This window comes from Silurus meridionalis, chromosome 24 (genome assembly GCF_014805685.1).
Source record: "Silurus meridionalis isolate SWU-2019-XX chromosome 24, ASM1480568v1, whole genome shotgun sequence".
Lineage (NCBI taxonomy): Eukaryota > Metazoa > Chordata > Actinopteri > Siluriformes > Siluridae > Silurus > Silurus meridionalis.
The window spans coordinates 14,518,492-14,542,569 of record NC_060907.1 but is presented as its reverse complement, the minus strand read 5'-3'; the positions used below and the strand labels follow the sequence as shown (position 1 = coordinate 14,542,569).

General features: G+C 35.9%; 1 protein-coding gene across 4 annotated transcripts in view; it reads right to left on the bottom strand.

The window, feature by feature from the left end:
- Positions 1 to 12,247: 12,247 nt before the first annotated feature.
- Positions 12,248 to 24,078, bottom strand: part of LOC124378021 (coiled-coil domain-containing protein 81-like) — a 16,313-nt gene continuing 4,482 nt past the window's right edge. For 3 of the 4 annotated variants that reach the window (XM_046837471.1, XM_046837472.1, XM_046837469.1), the window contains exons 4-14: positions 22,454 to 22,713; positions 20,137 to 20,314; positions 19,973 to 20,057; positions 18,344 to 18,458; positions 17,650 to 17,796; positions 17,413 to 17,520; positions 17,029 to 17,198; positions 15,046 to 15,124; positions 14,444 to 14,670; positions 13,185 to 13,310; positions 12,248 to 12,625 (exon numbers count right to left, since the gene is read on the bottom strand). In XM_046837471.1, the coding sequence (XP_046693427.1) occupies positions 12,487 to 12,625; positions 13,185 to 13,310; positions 14,444 to 14,670; positions 15,046 to 15,124; positions 17,029 to 17,198; positions 17,413 to 17,520; positions 17,650 to 17,796; positions 18,344 to 18,458; positions 19,973 to 20,057; positions 20,137 to 20,314; positions 22,454 to 22,713 (1,634 nt within the window). In that variant the 3' untranslated portion in view covers positions 12,248 to 12,486. The remainder of the gene's footprint in view (positions 12,626 to 13,184; positions 13,311 to 14,443; positions 14,671 to 15,045; positions 15,125 to 17,028; positions 17,199 to 17,412; positions 17,521 to 17,649; positions 17,797 to 18,343; positions 18,459 to 19,972; positions 20,058 to 20,136; positions 20,315 to 22,453; positions 22,714 to 24,078) is intronic. The other variant, XM_046837470.1, reaches the window with a different exon arrangement.

The window sequence follows — 24,078 nt, the reverse complement described above, 5'->3', positions numbered from 1 at the left end:
CAATCCTGTCTACAGTGTGTTTCTCCCGCATTCCTAGTGTTACTGCAATAGTAACTGGATGCACTGTGACAATAACCAAAATAAAGCAGTTACAGAAATAATGCCTTTTATGTTCATAAATAAACACTTAGTTATCAGGTCATCAAGATTCTTTAAGGCTTTTGTGTCTAATATTGGCTTACATAATGCACTATGTAATTGTAATTTTTCCGTTCATATTACAGTCACAGGATGCTTAAGAGTCTTAATTTACTGTACTGAATACTGACTTCTACATATTGCATGAAAAAAATATATTTTTAGCAGTTTTTTTTTTTTTTACTTCTAGTATCTGTTGATTTATGTCGCATGTTGCACACTAGATTTATAATGTAAGATTTTATTCCCTGTTACTTTTGCACTTTGTGACCAGCAATTCCTCCAGTTTCCAAGTCAAGTAATGTCTCTCTCTGTGTGTCTTTGCATGTGTAGAATAATGTGTATTTCATAAACTATCCTGCTGTTTCGGTTAACGTCCCTGGTATAAAACTGAGACTTTGGAGTAATAAGTGTCTAAATAAATAAATAGAAATAGAAATCTCAGTTGTCAAGGTGGTGTAAGACTGAATGTGTTTGCAGTGCGGTTTTGTGGATACAGCTCTGGGTGCTTGGTTGCTGGGAGAACGGATAGTGGTCGATTGCCAGAACATCTGGAGACAGGAAAAGAATATGACTAAGAGTTACCGGCCAGGAAATACGTATGGGATAAATAAATGCCTTGGGAAAATGGAACACCGTGCTTCCCCTCTGTTACATCTAACCATTGATCAATCATTAAATGTGAGTGGGTGTGCATGCTTTTGTCAGATCTATGTTCTTACAACATGATCAAGTTGGAGTGTTTCCCTCCCCACACTATTATTCTCTTGGCATGTGTAAGAAGGAAAAAAACTGCAGGATATTTCTCAGAGATTTCGAGCGAAAATACTATCCTCTTAAGACATGTCATTACAAATATCATATGACCTTATAAAAATGTACTACATAATGTGATCTCATTTTCAAACTGTTAACTTCAATCATGTACAGAGAGTATAGACATTCTGGCCACACATTTCCTTTAGCCCAGTAAATTCCATAAAGCTAACATTTGATTTTAAATTCTATGTTCAAACTTGTCACTGTGATTGGCAGTGTATTTTAAATACAATATTTTTAACCTTACAATTAACCATGGTTATTTAAAAATCAAATACTTTTTAACTTTAAGTGTATCAAAATAAACTACAATATACAGCAGCTTCATTATGTATCAAAATAAACTGTATTTTTGTATTTTAAAATGACTAAAAAATACTTTTACAAGGGAGCAGGATATTTCTTTGCAAACCTTCTATCAATTCGCCTGTTTGATCTGTTCCTTCACCATTACATTGACTCAGTTGATGAAGTAAACAATGTGTGATAGCAACAGCTTTTCTCTGGCTGAGTCATGCAATAAATCAGACATATGCAGCTAGTTAACAGATCAAATATTCACATACGTGACCCTGTGATCTCCCAGATGAAGGTTAGTTTTGAAGTTACCAACAGTTTAATGTCTAACAGTTTGCGAATGACTCATAATTGGATCCTAATTTAGTTACTTGGTGTTTGGTAACGAAGGGATACTTTACATCAGCAACACTGACTCAATAACAAACAAGTCTTTTATAAGAAAACAACTGATGGTACCTGCATTCATAGCAACTAGTTTTTAATTAATTAATTAATCATTTGATTGTAATCATAATTATAATAAAATGTGTCAGGCAGTCATTCATGCAATGGTATGCAAAATCATGATCCTACTAAACAGCTACTTTAATTAGGGTACAATATTCTGCAATCAAACATTTATTCATCAATCATTGGACACCTTTTTGAAAGCTGGCAGCTGCACGTTTCTTACCTTCACCACCTTCTTCCATTTGGATCAATTTTCTGTTCTGATCTCAACAAGTCTTGGCAAAAAACTGAGTAGGCACCAATCAGAGGCCGCATTTTTATGACGTCATGTAGAACTTCAAAAACCTATTTTATATTTAAAATATGTATTTGAAATGCATGTACTGCCCATGTAATTAACCACAAGGTCTGAGTTTTTAAAAGCATTAAAACACAATATTCCTGGTTTAATTACACTACAAGCATCACACCAAACAATCTCTTACTTATCAGGCTGATTCACTTTTATATTTTAATCCATATGAATCAGTTACATTTTACAAGTTTGAAAAATAAATGTAACTCCACCAAGTAGTATTTGTGTTTCTTTTACCATCTCATGCAATGTTAGCTCAGCTCCAAATACCTGGTTCATGGTTAATGCAAAATATAGTCAGTGGTGAAGTACACAAAGCATGTACTTGAGTTAAAGTAGAGCTACACTCGGTAAAATATTACTCCGGTTAATGTAAATGTGCTTCCTTTAAATTTTTATTTGAGTAAAAGTATAAAATTATTTGTCTTCAAATGTATTTAAGTATCTAAAGTACTATTTTTTTATAGCTATAATGTTCCTATTCTCTCTCTTCACACTCCTGCCACAGAAGCTCAGAGGTGGGAAGTCATGAAGTACAAATATTTTGTTACTGTACTTTAGTAAATTTCTCTGGTATCAGTACTTCACTATTTACTATTTTACTTTTTTACTTTCCCTCATTAAAATTTGTACACAAATATCTGTACTTTCTACTGCTTACATTTTTAAACCAGACTCCTTACTTTTAATTTTATATATTTTATATTATATATATATATATATATATATATATATATATATATATAAAATATATAAAATATATATATATATATATATATATATATATATATATATATATATATATATATATATATATATATACATACACAGAGGTGGCAAAAGTACACACATCCTTTATTTAAGTAGAAGTGCAGATACTCATGTTTTAAAATACTCGGTTAAAAGTTGAAGTACTGATTAAACTTTTTTACTTAAGTGAAAGTAAATAAGTTTTGGCTCTGACATGTACTTAAGTAAAAAGTAGTTATTACTGCTACCTGTTTTAGCTGTTAACTGGACCTCACAGCATATAGATAGCTAGATAGATAGATAGCCTAGTGGGTTAATGTCAGTATCCCCACAAGGATGAGTTTGAGAGTTTGATTCCTGGTCGAGCTGGTTGCTTTGTTGGTAAATAAAACTTCTGGACATTGTCCCCTCTGAAAACATTTTAATTCTGTCCTTTCTGTGTTGGATTAATTTCTTGATTTCCTGGTCTTTAATGAAAGATAACTCCACCAAAAAAACGGCACTTCTGTGGTAGCTCAGTGGGTTAAGGCTTGTGCCTGAACATGGTCCTTAATATAGTCCATGCTGGTGATAAGGTTTTAAAGCCAGTCCTACATGCCTTCTTTCTTACTGCGCTGGCATGAAACAAAGTATGAACCCTCCAAAAAGCATACATGCTTTTCAGCAGTGGTCGCTCAGTGGTTTAAGGCTTGTGCCTCATCTAAACATGCTTCCCTGTCTGATCTCTTCCATGGTTCAGTGGGTTAAGGCTGGTGCCTTGCTGATGGTGAGGAGCAGGGTTTGAATCCTGCTTTCTGCCTGCTAATTGCGATGTAGGTTATGTTCCTGCTTCCTAAACCTTTCTTTAGCTTTATATTCTTGTGTTGATGGTTTAACGGTAGATAGACCTGCTCTAAACAACCTTCCTGGCCTGTCTTCCCTGATGGTTCAGTGGGTTAAATCAGGTTTCTTGCTTTTGGTGGGGTTCAGGGTTCGAATCCTGCTTTCTGTCTGCCAGTCACGATCAGGATTCACTTCCTACATCTTTCTTTAGCGATATATTTTTGTTTTTAATGATTTGAAAAGAAAGATAGACCTGCTCTAAACAAGCTTCCTAGCCTGTCCTCACCAATGGTTCAATGGGTTAAGGTTGGTATCTTGCTGGTGGTGGGGATCATGGTTTGAATCCTGCTTTCTTCCTTTTATTTACAATGTGGGTTCAACTTGTGCTACTTACATCTGTATTCGCTTCCTACATCTTTCTTTACTGTTAAATTCTTGTGTTGATGGTTTGAAAAGAATGATAGACCTGCTCTAATCAAGCTTCCCATCCTGTTTTTTTCTGATGGCTTAGTGGGTTAAGGCTGGTACTTTGCTAATGTTGGTGGTCAGGGTTCAAACCTGGCTTTCTGTCTGCTAGTCATGAGGTAGGTTAAATTCCTGATTCCTACATCTTCATATTCTTGTTTTGATAGGTTAAAAAGAAAGATAGACCTGCTCTAAACAAGCTTCCTAGCTTGTCCTTTCTGATGGTTCAGTGGGTTAATGCTGGTGCCTTGCTAATGGTGTGAATCAGGGTTCGAATCCTGCCTTTTCCCTGCTAGTCACGTCATGGGTTTGCTTCCTATGTCTGTCTTTAGCATTATATTCTTGTGTTGATGGTTTGAAAGAAAAGATAGACCTGCTCTAAAACAATCATCACAGCTGGTCCTTACTGATGGTTCAGTGGGTTAAAACTGGTATTTCGCTGTTGGTGGGGTTCAGGGTTCGAATCCTGCTTTCTGTGTTTCTGTCTGGTCTGAATTTCTTGCTTTGAAGCCTGAAACAAATGATAAACCCCCCAAAAAAAGAAAGTGTGTTGTGGGACTTGATGGCTTTGTGATAAAAGCCTTACCTCTGAGCTCAGAGGTTGCTGGTTTGAATCTGGCTTGTCCCCACACTGGGTAAGCTGTGTGGAAAGTAGTGTCTGGTAAGCAATGAGGTAGTTGACTGTAAACGAAGGCTGTGAAGACCTGCTGCTTCACAGCCTCAGAAAAAGTGAAGGTGATAGGTTTTTGGCAGAATTTTTCCCTATATTTGCAAAACTAAGTCGATATTTTTTTGAATGTTTTTGCTTCATAACCCCCTGCTTTCAGCTACTCAGACACCAGGGGGCCAGATGCCCGGATATTGCCCCCCTGCTTCAGGATACGCCCTCCGAAACCACATCCAACCTTCCATGCAGCCATTTCTGACACCTTCCTTACTACAGCCACCGGAACCTTCCACACTCTTAACTTTGAGCCCTGGCCGGGGTTTGAACCGGCAACCTCTCAACCCAGAGGTAAAGCTCTTCCAATTGAGCCACAGGACTTCCTGCAAGAACCTGATTTTTAGGACCTTTTTTGGTTCTTTTTTTAAAAAACTTTTTAAACAATTTAAAGGAAAGCTAAGGGGTAGGAATCGAACCGGGTGAATCAGAAAGCAGCGACCACTTCACTGACCATTACACCAACACAGGAGAGGGAAACAAGCCTTTGCTTATTGGACTCTTGGCTTTTCTATAGTTAGGAGACCAGCGTTTTCTCTTAGATCATGATGGTAGAGGGTCAAAACTTCTCCTTCCTGTACATTCTCTCAGTAACTGGAAGTCTATGAGAAGTGACTCAGGTACAAGAACCACATCTGCACACCTGCACCACTGATATACCATGATTTGCCAGCAACCAATTTTAATGATCTTTCATTCTGTTTTTAAAAACTTCTTATAATGTTCAATATGAAACTAGAGGTAAGAATCGAACCAGGGAAGTCTTTCATCATAGATCACTAATGTCATTACTTCAAAACTCAAAACTTTGTTAGACATGTAAATGAGCAGGAAAGACAGAGACAAAGAGACACAGACACAGCTTTAGAAAGAGTGAGAAACAAATAGAGAGACAGCAAGAGAGAGACATATACAGTGAGACAGAGACATTTACTAAAAAAGACACAGAGAAAAAATTAAATAGAGAAAATAGAGAGACAAAGACAGCGAGATATAGCCACTTCCTGTTGGAAGTGTTTATCCCGAGCGACTCTTAATGATCTCATTTACTAAATGAGCAGCAGTAAGTTAAGTGCTTGCTCAGGTGCCCAAAACTGACTGAAGATCCACATATAGAACACAAGCAGAGAAAAGATGATGATGATCAGGAATGTGTCTGTTCTCAGTCATGTTTACATCACTGACTCCCTCTGACTCCTCCACGTTAACCCCAAACTTCCTACTGCCTTCTGTGGTGAGTGAGAGTCCGTACTTTATACACCAGTTGATTGAACACACAATGACAGGAAATCGGTTGTTCGGCTGAAATCGGCGCAGTGAAAATAAAAAATTATATTTCACCAAATCAATGGATTAAAACTAAAGTAACGAGTCTGTTTTGAAAATGTAAGAAGTAAAAAGTACAGATATTTGTGTAAAAATTTAATGAGTAAAAGTAAAAAGTCTGAAAAATAAATAGTGGAGTAAAGTACTGATACCAGAAAAAAATCTACTTAAGTATTTCTATATTTATTACTTCTATATATTTGTATATAAGTAAATCTACGCTTTTGGAGTATCATTTTCTGGCCACAAACGTAGGCTGGCCTAAGAAGCTAACAATGTGCGAGGCAGAAGGCAACAAGAAGTCTGGGGTTAATGTGGATGAGACAGAGGGAGTCAGTGATGTAAATCTGACTGAGAGCAGAGACATTCCTGATCATCATCATCTTTGCTCTGCTTGTGTTCTATATGGTGGATGTTCAGCCTAAATACATTCATTATGTAACAACATTTCAAATTCTTTTGTATTAATATATGAATATGACGTGAGGTCCAGTTACCAGCATGACACTTAAACAGGCTACTTTTTACTTAAGTACATGTCAAAGCCCAAACTTCTTTACTTTAATTAGAGTGAAAAAGTGTAGTCAAAACTTCAGCTTTTACCAGAGTCTTTTAAAACATGAGCATTTGTACTTCTACTTGAGTGAACGATGTGTGTACATTTGTCATCTCTGTGCAAACTCTGCTGTTCTGCGACTCTAAATCATGTCGTGCTGTTCTCACAGCGTATTATTTATTTGTTTTTACTTATTTACTAGATCCTCGATGACTGTATGAAGTAAATGGAGTTAAAAGTGAGATATTTTACTTTGAAATGTAGTGAAGTTAAAGTCAAAGTCTCCTCAAAAGGAACTACGTACAGCTACACAAAAACGATATTTAAGTACAGTAACAAATTACATTTACTTCGTTACTCTCCACCACTGAATATAATAAAGCATAGTGACAGAAGGTAGATATTTACAATTCTGTATGCAAATAAAATCTAAAAATAGGTATGTCTGAGATAAGTCTGTTTTGAATTAATAGTCAGACTACCTTCCTGGGTTGTGTTGGTGGGTTCTGCTGATGATTTCCGTTAGCTTAATACTAAACATGCATGTTTTAAAAATAGCTGTGTTGAGCATTTAAAAAGAGACCAAACAAACTTGCCAGACATTCTATGAGTATTAGTGATTCTCTAGCATGACTTCTGGCCCATAGGCCTTATATGGTAAGCACTCAGATGGAGTATCATCTGTACTCTCTATCCTCCATGATTACCTTGACACTATAAAAAGATACCTATAATACCAATAAAGTAATGAGGGGTTTGGGTGACAAAGAAATGATCAATGCTCGGATCGCTACACTGCAACACATCATGATTCTGCATTTGTCTTCAGAAGAGATTTCAGCAATAGATTTGAACGTTTTGAAGGGATGACAACAAAAATCCATGATTCTTATTTTAAACCTACACTTGGTTATAACATAAAAACTTAAAAGATGGTTAATGAAATGTACGCCTTTCAAACAATTTGTATTCCAAGAGCATACTGAGGACCTGCAAAACATTATGAATATTTTTTTATGAAAAACGTATGTAGCACTGTCGTGTACCACAGTGTATACAATGAAAATCTATCCAAGCATTTAGAATTTTTACCAACAAATGCCTGGAAAACTAGACCATATGGCATGATGGGAAATTCATGACGGTTCATGGTGATGAAGGTGGTTTTCCATTCATTGACTTATCTGAAACATATTAGTTAATGTGCACTTTGAAGTTCCAATTTGGTTTTGTGATAATGAATACATGAAATCCGGATCATTTCCACCACTTCTGTGACATATAGCAAGCAATAATAATAATAAAAAAAACATATCAAAATCAAATGCTACATTTTGAAAGAGGAGAAAAGGAAAAAGTTCAATACTCTTATTTCATTGCAAGTGTACACACCCTTTCATAAAAGGAGCATGTGCTCAGTCCAAAACATGAGATCAAGAAGGCAGGCAGAGAAGAAGGCAGAGAACAAAAGACTCAAAACTTACACAAGAGTAAACTGTAAGCAAGGTTTTATGTCAATATGGTTTAAATACCCCACAAACAGAAAAAAACAAAAACAAATGCTGGATTTTTAGAATCTGAGGGAGGTTGCCCTCTGGTGGCTTGGTGGAAAACTGTACATGACTGATGTGATGAATATTATATTTAATTTCAGAACAAAAATACTGTTGACTGAATATCAAACTTTAAGCTGTTCCTTAAATATTCTGTGTAATGCTTTTTTAAACATGCTTTCCCCCCCCCCCCCTTTTCTATGATGGGTGTCCTAACTATGGCATAAGAAGAACAGTAAACACAAATGCTTAAATGGTTCTTTATATTGTTTAACTTTTATATTAAACCACTGGCTTTAGTAAGTAAGTCCTTTCTTTCTAAGAGTCCAGAAATATGGAACCATTTAAGAGTTTATGAGGTGAAGGTAGGTGCTGCTCTGTGCAGAGACGATTTTAGGGGTTTCGGGGGTTTAATGAAAATGAGTTGTGAAAGGACATGAAAAATGGCCCCATGTTCTGAAGTGTAACACCATCTGTCCTCCATTTTGATCTCTTCATAATCTAAATCATTTATCCCTAATCCATCATGGATAATCTGTTAGTTTTGTTACGAATATATTTAATTAACAGTATTCATGTAAAGACAAAGACGATTTTACTTAAAAGCGGTTTGCAACCCTCTTACTATTGTGCAACCCAGCAATAGTATTAAGTATGCAGGCAACCCAAACTATCATTATTTAGGGATTAACAACATTAAAACATCCATTTAAAAGAAGTAATTCACTTTTTATTTTTATAATAAACACTTTTACCTGTATTCCAATGAATGACAGTATTTATTGGTCTCCCTGGAAAGATGACACACAAATTAGATAAACTTCGTGGGAATGATTATCTAATACTTCTTAATGCTGTGTTTAGTTCCTTAGAGAGAACAGTTTGCTCAGGATAATCCAGTTATATAAAAACAAAATTGCATGACTCTTTCACACTGTTCACTTAAATACTTTCCTGCAGTTTCTGTCTCATACACACAGACAAACTAAACAATAAATATACAATTCTGCAAACCAAAAAGGCTATATATCATATTGTTAAAAAAAAAACCACCCAACAATGTTGTTGCTGCTAAAATGTGATTAGTAAAGATGAAATATATTCAGTTCATACACGTTCTTATCTCTAAAGCATGCAGATTGAGCACAAGAATGTGCGCACAAACACAGACACACATGATAAGGGCTGAATTCCACAGCAATGTATGCCTGCCCTGTGTATGCTGCAAAAAAAATAAAAATAAAATAAATGTCCATACCAGTGCTTGCTTTTTGTTTGCCTCATATCTAAAATCTTCTAGGATTTCTCTCTCATTTATATTGTATATTGGTCAAAGACAAACTCTTTTAAAAGGTCTAAATAATATTCTTTTGAATATGGGAAACACTTTACCAAAACATCTGCATCTAAGAAAACATCTAATAACCACTAAGTCATTAGTGGCGGGAGGTCAGGGTCAGCAAAGCCTTCTCTGCAGGCCTAAACACTATCAGAAGCACTGACCTACATTTACAACCTAAATTCTAATATTTGTTCCATGAATTTGTATTAATTTATTTCCAACAGTTTATTCTCTTCATTACGTAGCGTTTCTCGTGGCTGCACTGTTTCCAGCACGTGTATGTGGATGTTAGATTTTTTGTCCAATCAGATTTCAGCCTCTATGTGCTGCCATGTCAATCTAATCTGCCCAGGGCCTTCAAAGTCAGTACTGCTGGCCCTTTTACCATAGAGAATATTATCAATGGGTATGTTTCTTTAACCAATTAGATTTCAAATTACCCTCACGTCCTCTGATTAGTTGGTCAGAGGGAAACTGTTACAGCCAAGTTCGACTGGCAAAACACGTGTGTAGCTCTACACACAGTCATACATCTGAATTAGACTTTTTTATGCCTAAGGAGGAAGAGAAATTGATTTGGTCTCGGACATACTTAAAAATCCATTTTCCAGAAAAGCTAGACATGGTGAGGAGGTCGGCCAACCCTGAAGCCAGCTAGCTTGTCTCAGCCCTCAACATTTGTAATGTTTTTGTCTTGTTATTAGACAAATATTGATTCTGAACAGCTACAGATGATGTAGGTGTAGAGGTTTGGAGTCTTAACTGGGTTTCTTGCTTTAGTAAAATGGTATTCATTCTCCATATGTGAAATGCCTCTCTCTCTGTAATGCCACGCGTTGGTATACTGCATTTTTGTATTGTATTGATGGTTTATATAATTGCGAAGTGATAGTAATGGTATCAAAAGGTGGATTAAGTCTGGTAAATCCCTACTGAAGGTCCAGCTACCAAATGCCCGGCCCGCCACTGTAAGTCATATACAGTGCAAATGGCTATTAATAATGCTAATGTATTAACAATTTCTTTAATTAATACTATGCAGTATTAATAAAAACCATTTAAGTTGTGAAGAATGTATTTGTAATAAATGTATTGTAGTTTATTCCAAAACATAGGCATAATTTTAGACAATTTGACCATCACACCCATGGGTTTTTTCCCAATCTGTTTCCAAAAAGTGCTGCAGATTTTCCTTCACTGGGAGTAAGAACCCAAAGTTGTTCCAGCATGATAAAAGAGAACTCTGTAAAGACATGGTTTGCCAAAGTTGGAATGGGAGAACCCCTAAGAAACACTGTTGCAATGAACTCCATGCTGACTACATGCTAACCTTCATGCCTGACATTTCTACCTGACCTCACTCAGGCTCTTGTGGCTGAATGGGCTAAAATCCCAAAAGTCACACTTCCAAATCTAGTGAAAAATCTTCCGAGTAGGGTGGACGTTATTACAACAGCTGTTCAAAAGACACATATGGTATTATGGTCAGTTATCAACGTATATTTTGCCATATAGTGTGGATAATTATTTATGCAGGAGCTTATGATGTAAAGAATGATATTTTAGAAAAAATGAAGGAAATCATATGCTCTGTCGATATCGCTTACAACATTTTAAGGTTATTGATCTGTTGGATGCCCAAATATATCTATAGGCTGGATGAATCGGATATTGCATTTTTATATCTTAGAAATAACTCTAAGATTTAAAAATATATACTGTTATTACATAATGCAGAAAATAATAAAGTAGTTCATAACATTGTTACTATAAAATGTTTGTAAAGCCTTGCTGTCTGGCTGCTCTAATCAGTGCATAAGCAATGTCCAGGATGTAGCGGCCATCTTTTACACACTGTCACTTCTTCCATGTAAAATTTGCGTTGATTATTAAATGCTATTAATTACATAAAAAAGCATTGAATTTCCCCAAATCTCAGTGCCTAAGTACCCTTTTGGTCTTCTACTCCTGTTTTGATCAAAGGGTGCAGGCTCTTTATTAGTACATTAAATAATAAAAGTTACAGCATTGTGCAAAGTTTCTCTAACAAACAGCTAAAAACAGATTTCCAATTTGTGTTCGGGACTCAAACACAGTTTAAGGTGCACATCTTGGGTAGTCTACTACTCAGACCTACATGTTGCATTTAATCACTGCACACCTTAACAACAATGAACTGTAATGAATGTACATTTGGTGCAACCCAGATGATAATGGGTTCCCTCTTGAGTCTTCTACCTCTTAAGGTTTGTTCCATATGCCATCTCAGGGAGTTTATTCTTGCCAGAGTCACCACTTGCTTGCTCATTAGGGACAAACTTGCAATTATAAGGAACAAACGTATACATTCTTTTATTACCACTTTATCTGGATAAAGCTGCTTTGAGATAAATACAAATAAAACTAAATTGAATTAAGATATTCAGGATTTAGTGAACTGGGATGTTTTGTGCTCCCATATTTTCTATTTTCTTGATAATTAAGAGTGTGGGCTGCATTATGTTTCACTGTGCTCTAATGCATGTGTAACCTTCTGGCCATCCCTTTTAGTTACACTGTCATGACCAATCCTGCTGGAGTCCAGCGATGAAGTATTCCCAAAAATTCAAAAAGTTGTAATGAATGCAATTTATCTTTATTATTACTTCAAGTCACAATATTATTATTATATTTTTATGATATTAAGAATTGTTATGTTTGACCATTAAAAGAATGATGTATATATATAGCAAAGGATAATTATATTTTTATCACTTCTAATGTGAAGAAATTTTCTCAGCAAAGGTTTCAGCACCCACACCAAATTTCCAACAGATATAGCTACATTTAAGTGTGCCAGAACTTCAAGTATTTTAATTAATATTTGGTATATAGTAGAGTTAGATGAAGCTACACCATCAGACGGGAGCCAGGGATGTAGTGTGACTCCTTCCATATGTTGCTCTCCCCGCAGTTGGTGGTTTTTCTTTTGCACTGGAAACAGCGGCGGTACTGTTCACACTGATCTATCAGCAGCCTTCCACCTGACCTGCGTATGCAAAAACATTCAAATCGAACCATAATGTGCATTTGTACTGAAGATCAAGTCCATATGTAAATTTAAAAGAGGTGTGTGATTAAAAGCAGATTTCTCAAAAAAATGTGCAATCTTAAATAATTTCACAGTATTTCTCTGCTGTCTCACATGTTTTAAGGAGAAACAGCATTGCCTAATTTATGTATATTACTGTATATTATATAACAAAAATGTATCATTGTAAGTAAGATGGTTTAGGTGCTTTATTACAAATTATTCAGCATCTAAAAAAATTAACAGGAAATGTACCGATTGAAGTTATACAACTGAGCAAAGTCTTGTACCTACTATAGTTCTAGGAGTTTAAGAAACCAATACCAATACTATCTGACCAAACAGATTAAAGAATTTAGCAGCTGTTTTGTAAAAGAGAAAAAAGCTGCAAAGTGCAATAGCCAGTATTACTGTTTAGAAATTATCGTATCGAAAATCGTACAAAATATTCCATGTGTTTGTTCATGAAAAGCTGTTTCATCCACCCCCTTTTCTGTAAACCTTTGAAATGTCTCACCTAATGAAAGCTCTCTCCTCGAGGTCTCGGCCGTGTTTCAGGTCAGCGCTGTGAGACCACGTGCGTTCTAGAGCAGTCCACAGGTTCCTCAGTCTCTCATAACGGGCGATCCGATCTGCTATGTGTCTGCCAAGCAAAGAAATAGGAGATCAACAGAGTGTCTCAGTGCAGAGAGTCAACAGAGAGTCTCAGTGCAAATCTGGAGAAGATTGGGCAAGTCAGTTTTTAATAAAAAATTGCAAGTGTTTATAGTTTCGAGTAGGGTTGTACAGTAATCGGTAACTTTCAAAATCATTGTTGCGTTCTGATATCTACAAAATCCTCTTTGTGCTAAATATGACCTCACCGATATGATTAGAAAGAAATTAACAGTCCTCATTAAAGAACCTGACATCTGGCTTAAACACATTCAAAAACACCAAGTTAGTTCTTACATCTGGAACTGTTTATGCATATTAGATAGTGAAATAACAAAAAGCATACTGCATGATGTATTGATATTTGACCTTAAATGTGTGTATATTGATCGCTGAATGATTTCTTATGTTTATAAGATAGATCCTTCTCCAAGACTACATCAACACTCTAGATATACACGTTGATATATTTGTAATTAGATGAATCCAGTAAACTCAGTGTGAAGGACTATTAGTTTCACTAAAATTATATCTATACAGGTAACATGATATCAAACAGGATGTCATGTAAGCCTCTTTGTAAGGAGCAGAGTCTGAATTGAAAACATTATAAATTACAGCATATACTCATTGTGAATTATATTTTAAGGAATTATTATACATAGCATTATACATATGATAGACTCCAGTCCTGGAAACTAAATTTCCAAAAACCCTTTTTGTTTTTACATGATCATATCTGATTCAATTCATCACCACCTTACCAAGAGTTAAGCCATTTGTGTTGAATTGAGGATAATTGCAAACATTGTAAAGTCCTTCCATCTCTGCACACACCACACCACACCCATGCCTGTATCTGCTGTATATCTGCTGTATATTTATTCATTACTAGAGATTTAAAGCACGTTTGTACGTCGCTCTGGATAAGGGCGTCTGCTAAATGCCGCAAATGTAAATGTAAATGTAAATGTATATATGTTGTGTCTGATGCTATTAACGCTGTTTACATTACTAATAATGAAGTACATTTCAAAATATGATAATTATGCTGCAGAGGGACATATGAACCAGAGCATGTGTTTTTGCTTTGGTTGTGCTTTTCTGGCTGTGTTCTCTTACTCCTGGTGGTTACGCCGCAGCATGTCTCGTTCTTTTTTTTGCTCACTCAGCTGGCTGCACAGTGCCTCCTTCCGCTTGTTGCATGCTGTTTTTATCTGCTCTTCACAAATTCTTTGTGCTCTCTGCTTTTGTTCAGACAGCAAGGCTGGAGCTCCATCCCACACCCCAAACACAGGGCCGTCCGAGTCCGGCTGACGTGCAGGAAGACCTGGATCCCGGTGTTCCAGCTGAGTGAGGAAAGAGACACACTATGATCTTATTTTACACTTTCTCCTACAGGGTTTTTCCTGCCATCCAGGAGGCTTGAAATTTCATGTCTCAAATCACTTGTCTTGACATGGCTTTTAAGATACTGTATCTTAGACCTAAAGCTTATTAAGTAACTGATTAGTCATATAAAAATTATGAAACATAAAACTCATTTTATTTTTTAATAGCATCCGTTATTCATTAACTGCATTTACAGTCTGAGCGGCGGACACACATTGCAAATGCTGTGCCAGTTTTCTTTCAACAGAATTTATTAACCAAATTTAACTTGAATTAAAAAATAATATGGCTATGAGAACTATATTTGTTGACTATTATGCTCATTCTCTTACTTGGATATCCAGGGCCTTTTGCAGCTTTTTAATGTTCTCCTTTTTTTGGAGAAGTTCCTGAGATTTCAGTTTAGCAAACCTATGTAAAACAAAAAAATTCGATTATTAAACCACACATCCGCTTCTATTTTATGAGTTTTTTTCCACAGTTTGGTATGAAATATTTTCTTTTAGCAACCCTTGGTCAAGTGCCTGTGTCTGAACCTGTAACATAATGCGACCTATGAAAGTATGAGTTTTGTGAAAGCCCAATTGACCTAATAATTTTGGGCAAGTTGAGCTATTTGTGGTGGTTCAGTCATTAAAACTTTGAGTTACAGATCAGAAGGGGTTTAATACCTACCACAACCAAATTTCCATGGTTGATTGTTTGAGTAAAACCCTTAAAGTTCAGCTCATTCAGATCCTGCATCCAATGAGCAAATGCTCTAATTGCTTTACCACGTATTATATTACAGTAGTTTTCCGTCAATCCTACAATACTTTACAATACTAGCAACCAGGTTTGTAAGAAATTACTTTACAATCAACAAATCGTTCACTTGTCATGAACTGTACATGTTACTGAACAGTCGAATAGTTTAATCAAACCCTAAAAAAATATGATTTCGAACTTTGTTCACAATAACATTTATAATTAGTATATGTTAAACATATGAGAGGACTTGCAAGCCTCCACAGGTTTCTCCACATGTGATTTGGCATCCCGCTGAAACCCATGTGGCGTCTTAAATGTCATAAAGGAAAATCGAGACTAAAGAGATTTACAGAGCAAGAATGAAATATTCAATATGTTCTTGACCCGAGAGTAATACTGCACATATTGAAGCAATGAATGCAGGAGAATTCACTTTAGGCTCAACAATAGCAATCTTGGCTGTAAATCTGTTATAAAAGTTTTCCCTGGGAAGTAATGTGCTTGTATTATTACCCATGTCAAGCTTTAATTACTTGCAAATTGACAAATGACTAAGCGATGACATTATATCAAATATATCATAAGTATAGCAGCATGTGAACAGTCAGGATTTAAAGTGTTAGATCAATGCATGGGCAAATCTGAGCAACTCTGACAACCGCCAAATGTTGATGGCTCGAAAACTGGGTCTGAACTTCTCAAAAATGACAGGTCTTATTTGATACTTCCTTCCTCACATATTCAGTGTTCACCATATTGACTAATCTGAATAGAGCAAAAATGAGAGACTCCAGGATATTGAACAACCCAGATATACACCATCAATACCTTATATGAAATAGAAGAATGGCATGTTTTATATGGGCCAGCAGTACTGTATAAGGATACACCTATCATCCATAACATAAAAACCACCTGCTTAATATTCTGTAGGCCCCTCTTGTGCTGCCAAAACAGCTGAGTCCATTGAGTCATGAATTTCTTGAAGATATTTTTTGGTGTCTGGCAGAAGAAATTTTTAAGTCCTGTAAATAGTGAGCTGGGGGCCACCATAGAGCTGACTGGTTTGTCCACTACATCCACAAATGCTTGATTGAATTGAGATCTGGGGAAATTAGAGGCCAATTAAATTCTTTTTGTCACATTGTTCAAATCATTCATGAACAATCTTTTGCAGTGTGGCAGGGAGCACATAGTTTTCTTTCTACTGAAAGAGGTCACTGCCATTATAGAATACAGTTGTCATTAAGAGGTATAATTAGTCTGCAGCAATGTTTAGGTAGGTGGTATGTGTCTGAAATCTGAATACATGACAGGACCCAAAGTTTCCAACACTGTATTATTATGAAATCCTTTCTCCAACTAGTGGATGCACACATTTCACCTACCTCAAGTGGTCCAAGAAAGGACAACCTGTGGATGCGAGGCTCATTAGTACAAGTGGGAAGTGAAGGCTATTCAGTGCTGTCTTTCTTATAGCTGCTCTACTGAAAATAGTTTATAGTCACTGTCTCAGTGAGAGAGGAAGTAATCTCAGATACAGCAACACACATTCATAGTCTTACTCATCAGCTAGCTGGATTTGGTGCAGTCGCTCATTGAGCTCCTCATCTTGACATTTCTTTGTGAGGTTCACTCTCCTCTGGGTCACCTGCTCTGTTAATTCCTGCATGTAGCACCTCTGTTTCAGAAGCCTGGGAGGAGTGACAGGCCGTCTGCCAAAAATGTAAGAACTCTGGAACAGTGTGTACCAAAATATAAATTACTTTATTATTATTATTATTATAAATATTTTATTTTATATATATATATATATATATATATATATATATATATATATATATATATATATATATATATATGCCCTTGGTTTGTTGTATTAGGCTTCCTTTGAAAGAACTGACTTAGAGCAATGGGAAAGCCCATAACAAAATAAAATTAAAATGCACCTCAAGCTGGGACGACCGTGTCGACTTCTTTGCCCTCAGTGTTTCAGCGACCCCGAGATTAAATGCTGCTGTTGTCTTACTGTCCTGCAGTTTCTGCTCTTGCTTGACCTTAAAGCATCACATGAAAAAGATTTGTGTTGTGTGGATGTTTCTCTAATTATATACAACTGAAAATAGTCAATATTGTGTGTGTGTTGGTCAAGGGGTTAGCAGGATTTTAATGCATCTAATCCTTACTTTTTCTCTAAGTAGCAACTGCTCATCTTTGTGTTTCTCGGCGAGAAGCAGCAACTTCTCCTCGTCCTTGTCCTCTCTGCGTCTCTCCTCTGACAGATACAGGGGTACATTACGCTGTGCTCGCTGCATACACAGGTAGCAAAGCTCCTACACACACACACACACACACACACACACACACATTATATATATATATGACCACATGCATTTAAATATTGATTTCAAGGACAATTCTTTATTCAGAGTATGTTTTTATTCATAGTATGTTATCTAAATCCAGTAGTATCAGAGGAGTGAAGGGACCTGTCTTTAATTTAATCTATATCAAAGTCATAACAAAATAAAAATAGTAGTTAATAGTTAATGATAAGTTATTGACATCTAATAATAGAATATTTATGTATCTGATAATGCCTATAAACAAAGTCAAAAGTATATGAAATGTAAAAAAAATTACTAATTTAAATTGTAATAAATAACAAGATAAAAAAATAAGAAATAAAAAACTATATTGTTTCAGTTTATAGATTTAATCAATAAGCATAATATCAGAACAGATGTATTAAGTTCATCAAATAATTGTTTTAATTTATTTACTATAACAATATTTTGAGCATCTATAATCATATGCAAGGGGGACATTTGTAGATTTGCATTTCTAAAGTGAAAAAAATAAATAAATAAGATAACTGACCTGTCCAGCTCGGGTGTGGTCACGGCATGACAGACTGGGGTAGGCAGCTTCTGGCTTCACTTCCACTTTTTTACTGGTGCCATTTGGTGGCTGTGAGGCTTTTTCATTTCTAAAACTGAAAATAATTTCTGTCAGGTAATGACATTCTGCACAATTCTATAACTAATCTTATATTCAGTGTTATGAATCAGTGAAATTCATTCATAGTTCTTCATTCATAGTAATTGACAAAAGGTTTATTTCACCACTGATAAACATTTAGTTTTTAATGTTATTGAATCTTGTCAAAAAAATGTTAAATAATGTGCTTTTCTGGGAAGCCAAAAGTTCCTCTGTCTGGAATACGATTGCTGACACTGGAGACTATTTTTTTTGTTTTGTTTGAATAACATCACTATTCTTTCTTAGAATATTGTCATCATATAAGTCTTATTATTGTTATTATTAACATTATTATTTTATTAATAAACAATAACTTTATGGTGCTTTTTTTTATTTAAATTAAAGTTAGCACTACAATCAGAGCTGATATAGAAAACAAATCAACGTCTAAAAATAATCATAATAATTAATAATAATAATAATATATAATGTTTTCTTATTTATTAATTATTACCAAGTATTAATAATTCAAAAATATTAAGTACCTAATAATATTACTATAAGTACTTTCATATCAACTTGTTACAAGTGACTAAGAAGAAGAAAAAGAAGAAGAAGAAGAAGAAGAGGAAGAAGAAGAAGGAAGCAGAAGAAATAGAAGAAGAAGAAATGTTGAATTAAAAACAGCTCTTGAAGGTGGACCTTTAGCACAAACAGGTTGTGAAGCTCACAGGAAGCATATGAATATTCCATGACCTCCATGAAGTAGTGAATTAAAAGCCGATCTGTCATCACACCCCAGCCCCCTCCCCCTGAGTGTAATATAAATCCATTCAATCAGCACACTCTTAGAAAACAGGTCACTAAAGGCTAACATGTTTCCTACTGTGATATGGAACAGTGCTGAAAGACGGCAGCGTCCTCTTCGGCAAAGTTTCAGGTTTCAGGGCTGCTAGAAGTTGTGCTCTTGACACTGCAATCAGCTCAGATATGCTTTTTTTTATGCTTCCTATTAGAATCCGCCAGTCGGTAAGCTGTTTTAGGGTTCTGAAGAAGATTGACTTTAACAAAGGGCTTTAGTTACAGTACGTTGTGCTTGTGGACTCACGCAGAGTCTGCTCATCATGATCTATTCTAGTACTTAGCAATGGATTTTCCATTGACCCAAGAAAATTTCAATTAATGATATCACTATCATACACTTTCTCACACAATGTCTTCCAAAAAATGTCATACTTAGTTTATATACTTTTTACAAAAGAAAAATTCACTGAAGACTTTCTCATGGATCATGACGCAAAACTATGATGCAATTTAACAGGAAACACAGCAAACAAATAAAATTACACTATTTGAAATTATTCAAAAAGACTGTAACTGTGGACCAATTGAGAAGAAGCCACTGACCACTGACAAAGACATAACCAACATAGTGCTTCTTTATAGTCCCCTACTTTAGACCTTTTTGAGATCAAAATATCTGTAATAAAAGAACTCTAACACACTACCATATTCAGTCTGGCATACCTTTTCATTGTATCTGATGGAATCTCAGGGTTTCTGTCATCACTTGAGATGTTTTCATTATTTTTGGCTGTGAATGGCCTGAATTCTGTAACACATACATACAAATTATGTCTTCCCTGCTATGAATTAATTTATACAACTGACCTCTGTGGCTATTAACCCACCCTTCTTATTCTCCTCTTGTCCATTATACAGCTCAGGAGCAGAGCCTTTCTCCTTATCCTCCTCCTCTTTCTGAGGATTTCCTGATGAGATTTTCGGGAATGTCATTGCATTACAGCTCCCTGGGCGTTGAAGGCTTGAGAGTGTCCCAGAAACTATAGAAATACTCGTTCCAGGTCTCTAAAAAATAAGCAGTTGGCTTTAATCAAGCTTTAATCAAACTGGCTTGAAAACCCTATGTCCATTAAAATGCACAATTTCAGACATTAGTAACAAATCTTACAAAAGTGAGTACACCTCTCACTTTTCAGCAACCATTTTAGTGTATCTTCTCAAGGGACAAATCTGAATCTCAAAACTGTGTCCATAGTATCAATATTTTCTGTGAGCACCATTGTTATTCAGCATTGCCTTAATCCTCCAGAGCTGCACAGGATGTTGCTGGGATCCTCTTCCACTCCTCCATAATGACATCACAGAGCTGTTGGGTGTTACACACATGGTGCTTCTCAACTGTCTGCTTGAGGATGTCCCACAGGTGATCAATAGTGTTCAGGTCTGAAGAAATACTTAGCCACTCCATCACATTCACCTTCAGCTTCCTCAGCAATGCAGTTGTCATCTTGATAGTGTGTTTGGGGGCATTATTATGTTGGAAAACTTCTGAGACTATTATAAACTTGTTTGGATCAGACGGTGTCCAGCATGTGTGGCGATGCCTTGGTGAAGAGAACCAAGAACATTGTGCATGGTGCATGGTGGTGGTAGCATCATGGTCTGCATGACTGCTGACAGGTTGTTTTCAGCAAACTGTTTGTGTGTTTTCTTGTGAGCCAGCTTCAAAAGAGGCTCCTTCTGGGACGACGGAGATGCAAATCGACTTGTTGCAGTGTGTGCCGTACGGTCTGAGCACTGACAAGCAGATCTTCCGCTTCTGCAACCTCTAAAGCAATGCTGCAGCACTCATGCATCTGAATTAAGAGCAATAATTCTAAAATCCTCTTTCTTTGCCATGAGGTTCCATGGTGAACATCCAGTGGTCAGTATGAGAGAATTGTACTCAAAGCACCAAATTTTAACTGCTGATACAAGATACACAAATTTGTATGGTTCTATCAAGCAGAAAAAAACATGAACATGATAAATAGGACGTACGACTTTGCATGGTTACATGATGTACAGCTGTTATCACTTAGGGTGTACTCACTTTTGTTGCCAGCTATTTAGACAATAATGGCTGTATTTTGAGTTATTTTCAGAGGACAATAAATCTGTACTGAAATACAAGCTGCACATTGACTACTCTAAAATATATCTGTTACATTTGTATGATTTTTCTTAAATTGTTTTCAAATATTTATTTCTATACTATTGTCCCTTGAGAAGATACACTAAAATGGTTGCTGAAATGTAAAAGTGTACTCACTTTTGTGAGATACTGTAGATAAATTATCATTAATCACACAATGAATAAAGCATGAAAGAAAGTATCTAATCATTTTGTTATGGCTTATTTAACTCTGTCAAAAAATGAAACAATTTGTATTGTTTATTAGAGTGTTGTACTTTCAGTTATGATGATACCAAAATTCCCATTACTCTATAAACAACTAACGGTAAAGTTGTTAATGTTAACATGATAAGTACCTTAAAACCAGTGAATTTGCCAAAGAAACAAATTTTATGAAATACTGAATAAATATCTATCTATCTATCTATCTATCTATCTATCTATCTATCTATCTATCTATCTATCTATCTATCTATCGTATATATATATATATATATATATATATATATATATATATATATATATATATATATATATATATAATCGTTACCATTAAGTAGGTTTCCAAGAGTGAAGATAAATAAATAGAGACCCCTGCTCTGTAAAAACCCTTAAAAAATATTGGACAAAATCCTGAAATTAAATATTTACCTTTTTTTTTTCAAACACGACAGTAAAAATTGTCTACATATCAAAATAGATATCCTGTATTTTTTCCCATGTTTGGAACCAAAATGTCTGATTTCATTTAGCTGTTTTAATTAATTATTGGCTTTCTGTTTTATGTTGTTAAAACATAATGCTTGTGTTAAAACCACCTAAGTGGATTCAATTCCATCAGACTGCATTAAGTGTTATTAATAACCACAAATCAATTCAATCGTGTTTGTTAAAAACCAAACATCTTTGTACTGTAAGTTATAGATCCCTCATTATAATATTTATGATCTACTCAAGAGATCACTGTATAATCCTGAGATTGATTAAGAGCCATCCTCAATCTATATATACATAAACCTAAGACTCACGTTGGTCAGAGCCCAAAGGACCGTGCCTGAGCCATCCATGCTTGAGATGAAGTTGCGGTAGAACTTCATCTTGACGGTGCTGTGACGGAACGAGAGGATGCCGATGCCCTGGAAGAGCAGGAAGACAGTGCGCTGGGCAGTCACAGCACGTAGCAGCAAGAGGAGCATCTCCCTCACACAGCCCTCCACCACGTCACGCTCGAAAGGGCTGTCGATGCTCAGGGCGCTGAAATTGAGCTGCACCACCGGAATGTCCCCTGCTGTGTCCCATTAATGTTAGAAAAGCTCAGTGAATTCACTAGTGGCTTCACTTCTCTAATACAGTTAAAGATGTTTCCTTGAAGTCTAAACAACCTTTTTTAAAATAAGCTGATAATAAAATGTTTTTTTTATAGACTCTATACACTTTTAGGTCTTCAGGATTAAATGCTGCACATATTCATAATTTGTGATCAACATTTCCTCAAAGCAGCTTTACACAAATCCAAGTGTAGATTTCAATCCATAACAATGACGCTTGATTCGATGTTGCAATATTGTATATAAGTGAGGGACAGCGCATGTAGGACGTTTTGGAGACAAGGTGAGGGAGGTGAGATTGAGATGGTTTGGACATGTGCAGAGGAACAGATGGGGGATATCAGTAGGAGAATGCTGAGGGTGGAGCCACCAGGAGGGAAAAAAGAGGAAGCCCAAGGAGGAGGTTTATGGATGTGGTGAGGGAAGACATGCAGGTAGTTGGGTTGAAAGAGGCAGATGTAGAGGAGGTATGGAGACGGATGAGCCGCTGTGGCGACCCCTAATTGGAGAAGCCGGAAGAAGAAGAAGAAGAAGAAGAAGAAGAAGAAGAAGAAGAAGAAGGTGCTTATCAGCAGAGCAAAGGTGGCAAAAGTACATGCACCCTTCACTGAAGTAGAAGTACAGATACTCATGTTTTAAAAGACCCTGATAAAAGTATGGACTACACTTTTCACCCAAAGTAGTACAGGCCCTTACATGTTCTTAACTAAAAAGTAGCCATTACTACAGTACTACCTGTTTTAGTGTCATGCTGGTATTTGGACCTCACATCATATTAATACAAAATAATTTGAAATGTTGTTATCAATGAATGTATTCAGGCTGAACATCCACCATATAGAACAGAAGCAGAGCAAAGATGATGATGATCAGGTGATCAGGAATGTGTCTGTTCTCAGTCATGTTTACATCACTGACTCCCTCTGTCTCATCCCGTTAGACATACTTCTTGTTGCCTTCTGCTTTGCTAATTGTTAGCTTCATAGACTAGCCTATGCCTATGGTGCATGAGAGCTAGGAAATGATACACCAGTGGTAGGTTGAAAAAGCCACACAATGACAGGAAAGTGGTTGATGGCCTAAAAACGGTGCGTAGTGAGAAGAAAAAATAATGATCATGTCAGCAAATAGATTAAAACTAAGTTAACAAGCCTTTTTTGAAGATGTAAGAGGTAGAATGTACAGATATCCATGCTTAAAAGTTGAAAATATGTGCTGATATATTATTTTTATTCCACTTCTAGGCATCATTCAGTGCTTAAAATTGTGATTAAAATCAAAGAAAAAGAAAAGTCCTCATCTTAAGAAGGTGGTCTGTAACAAAA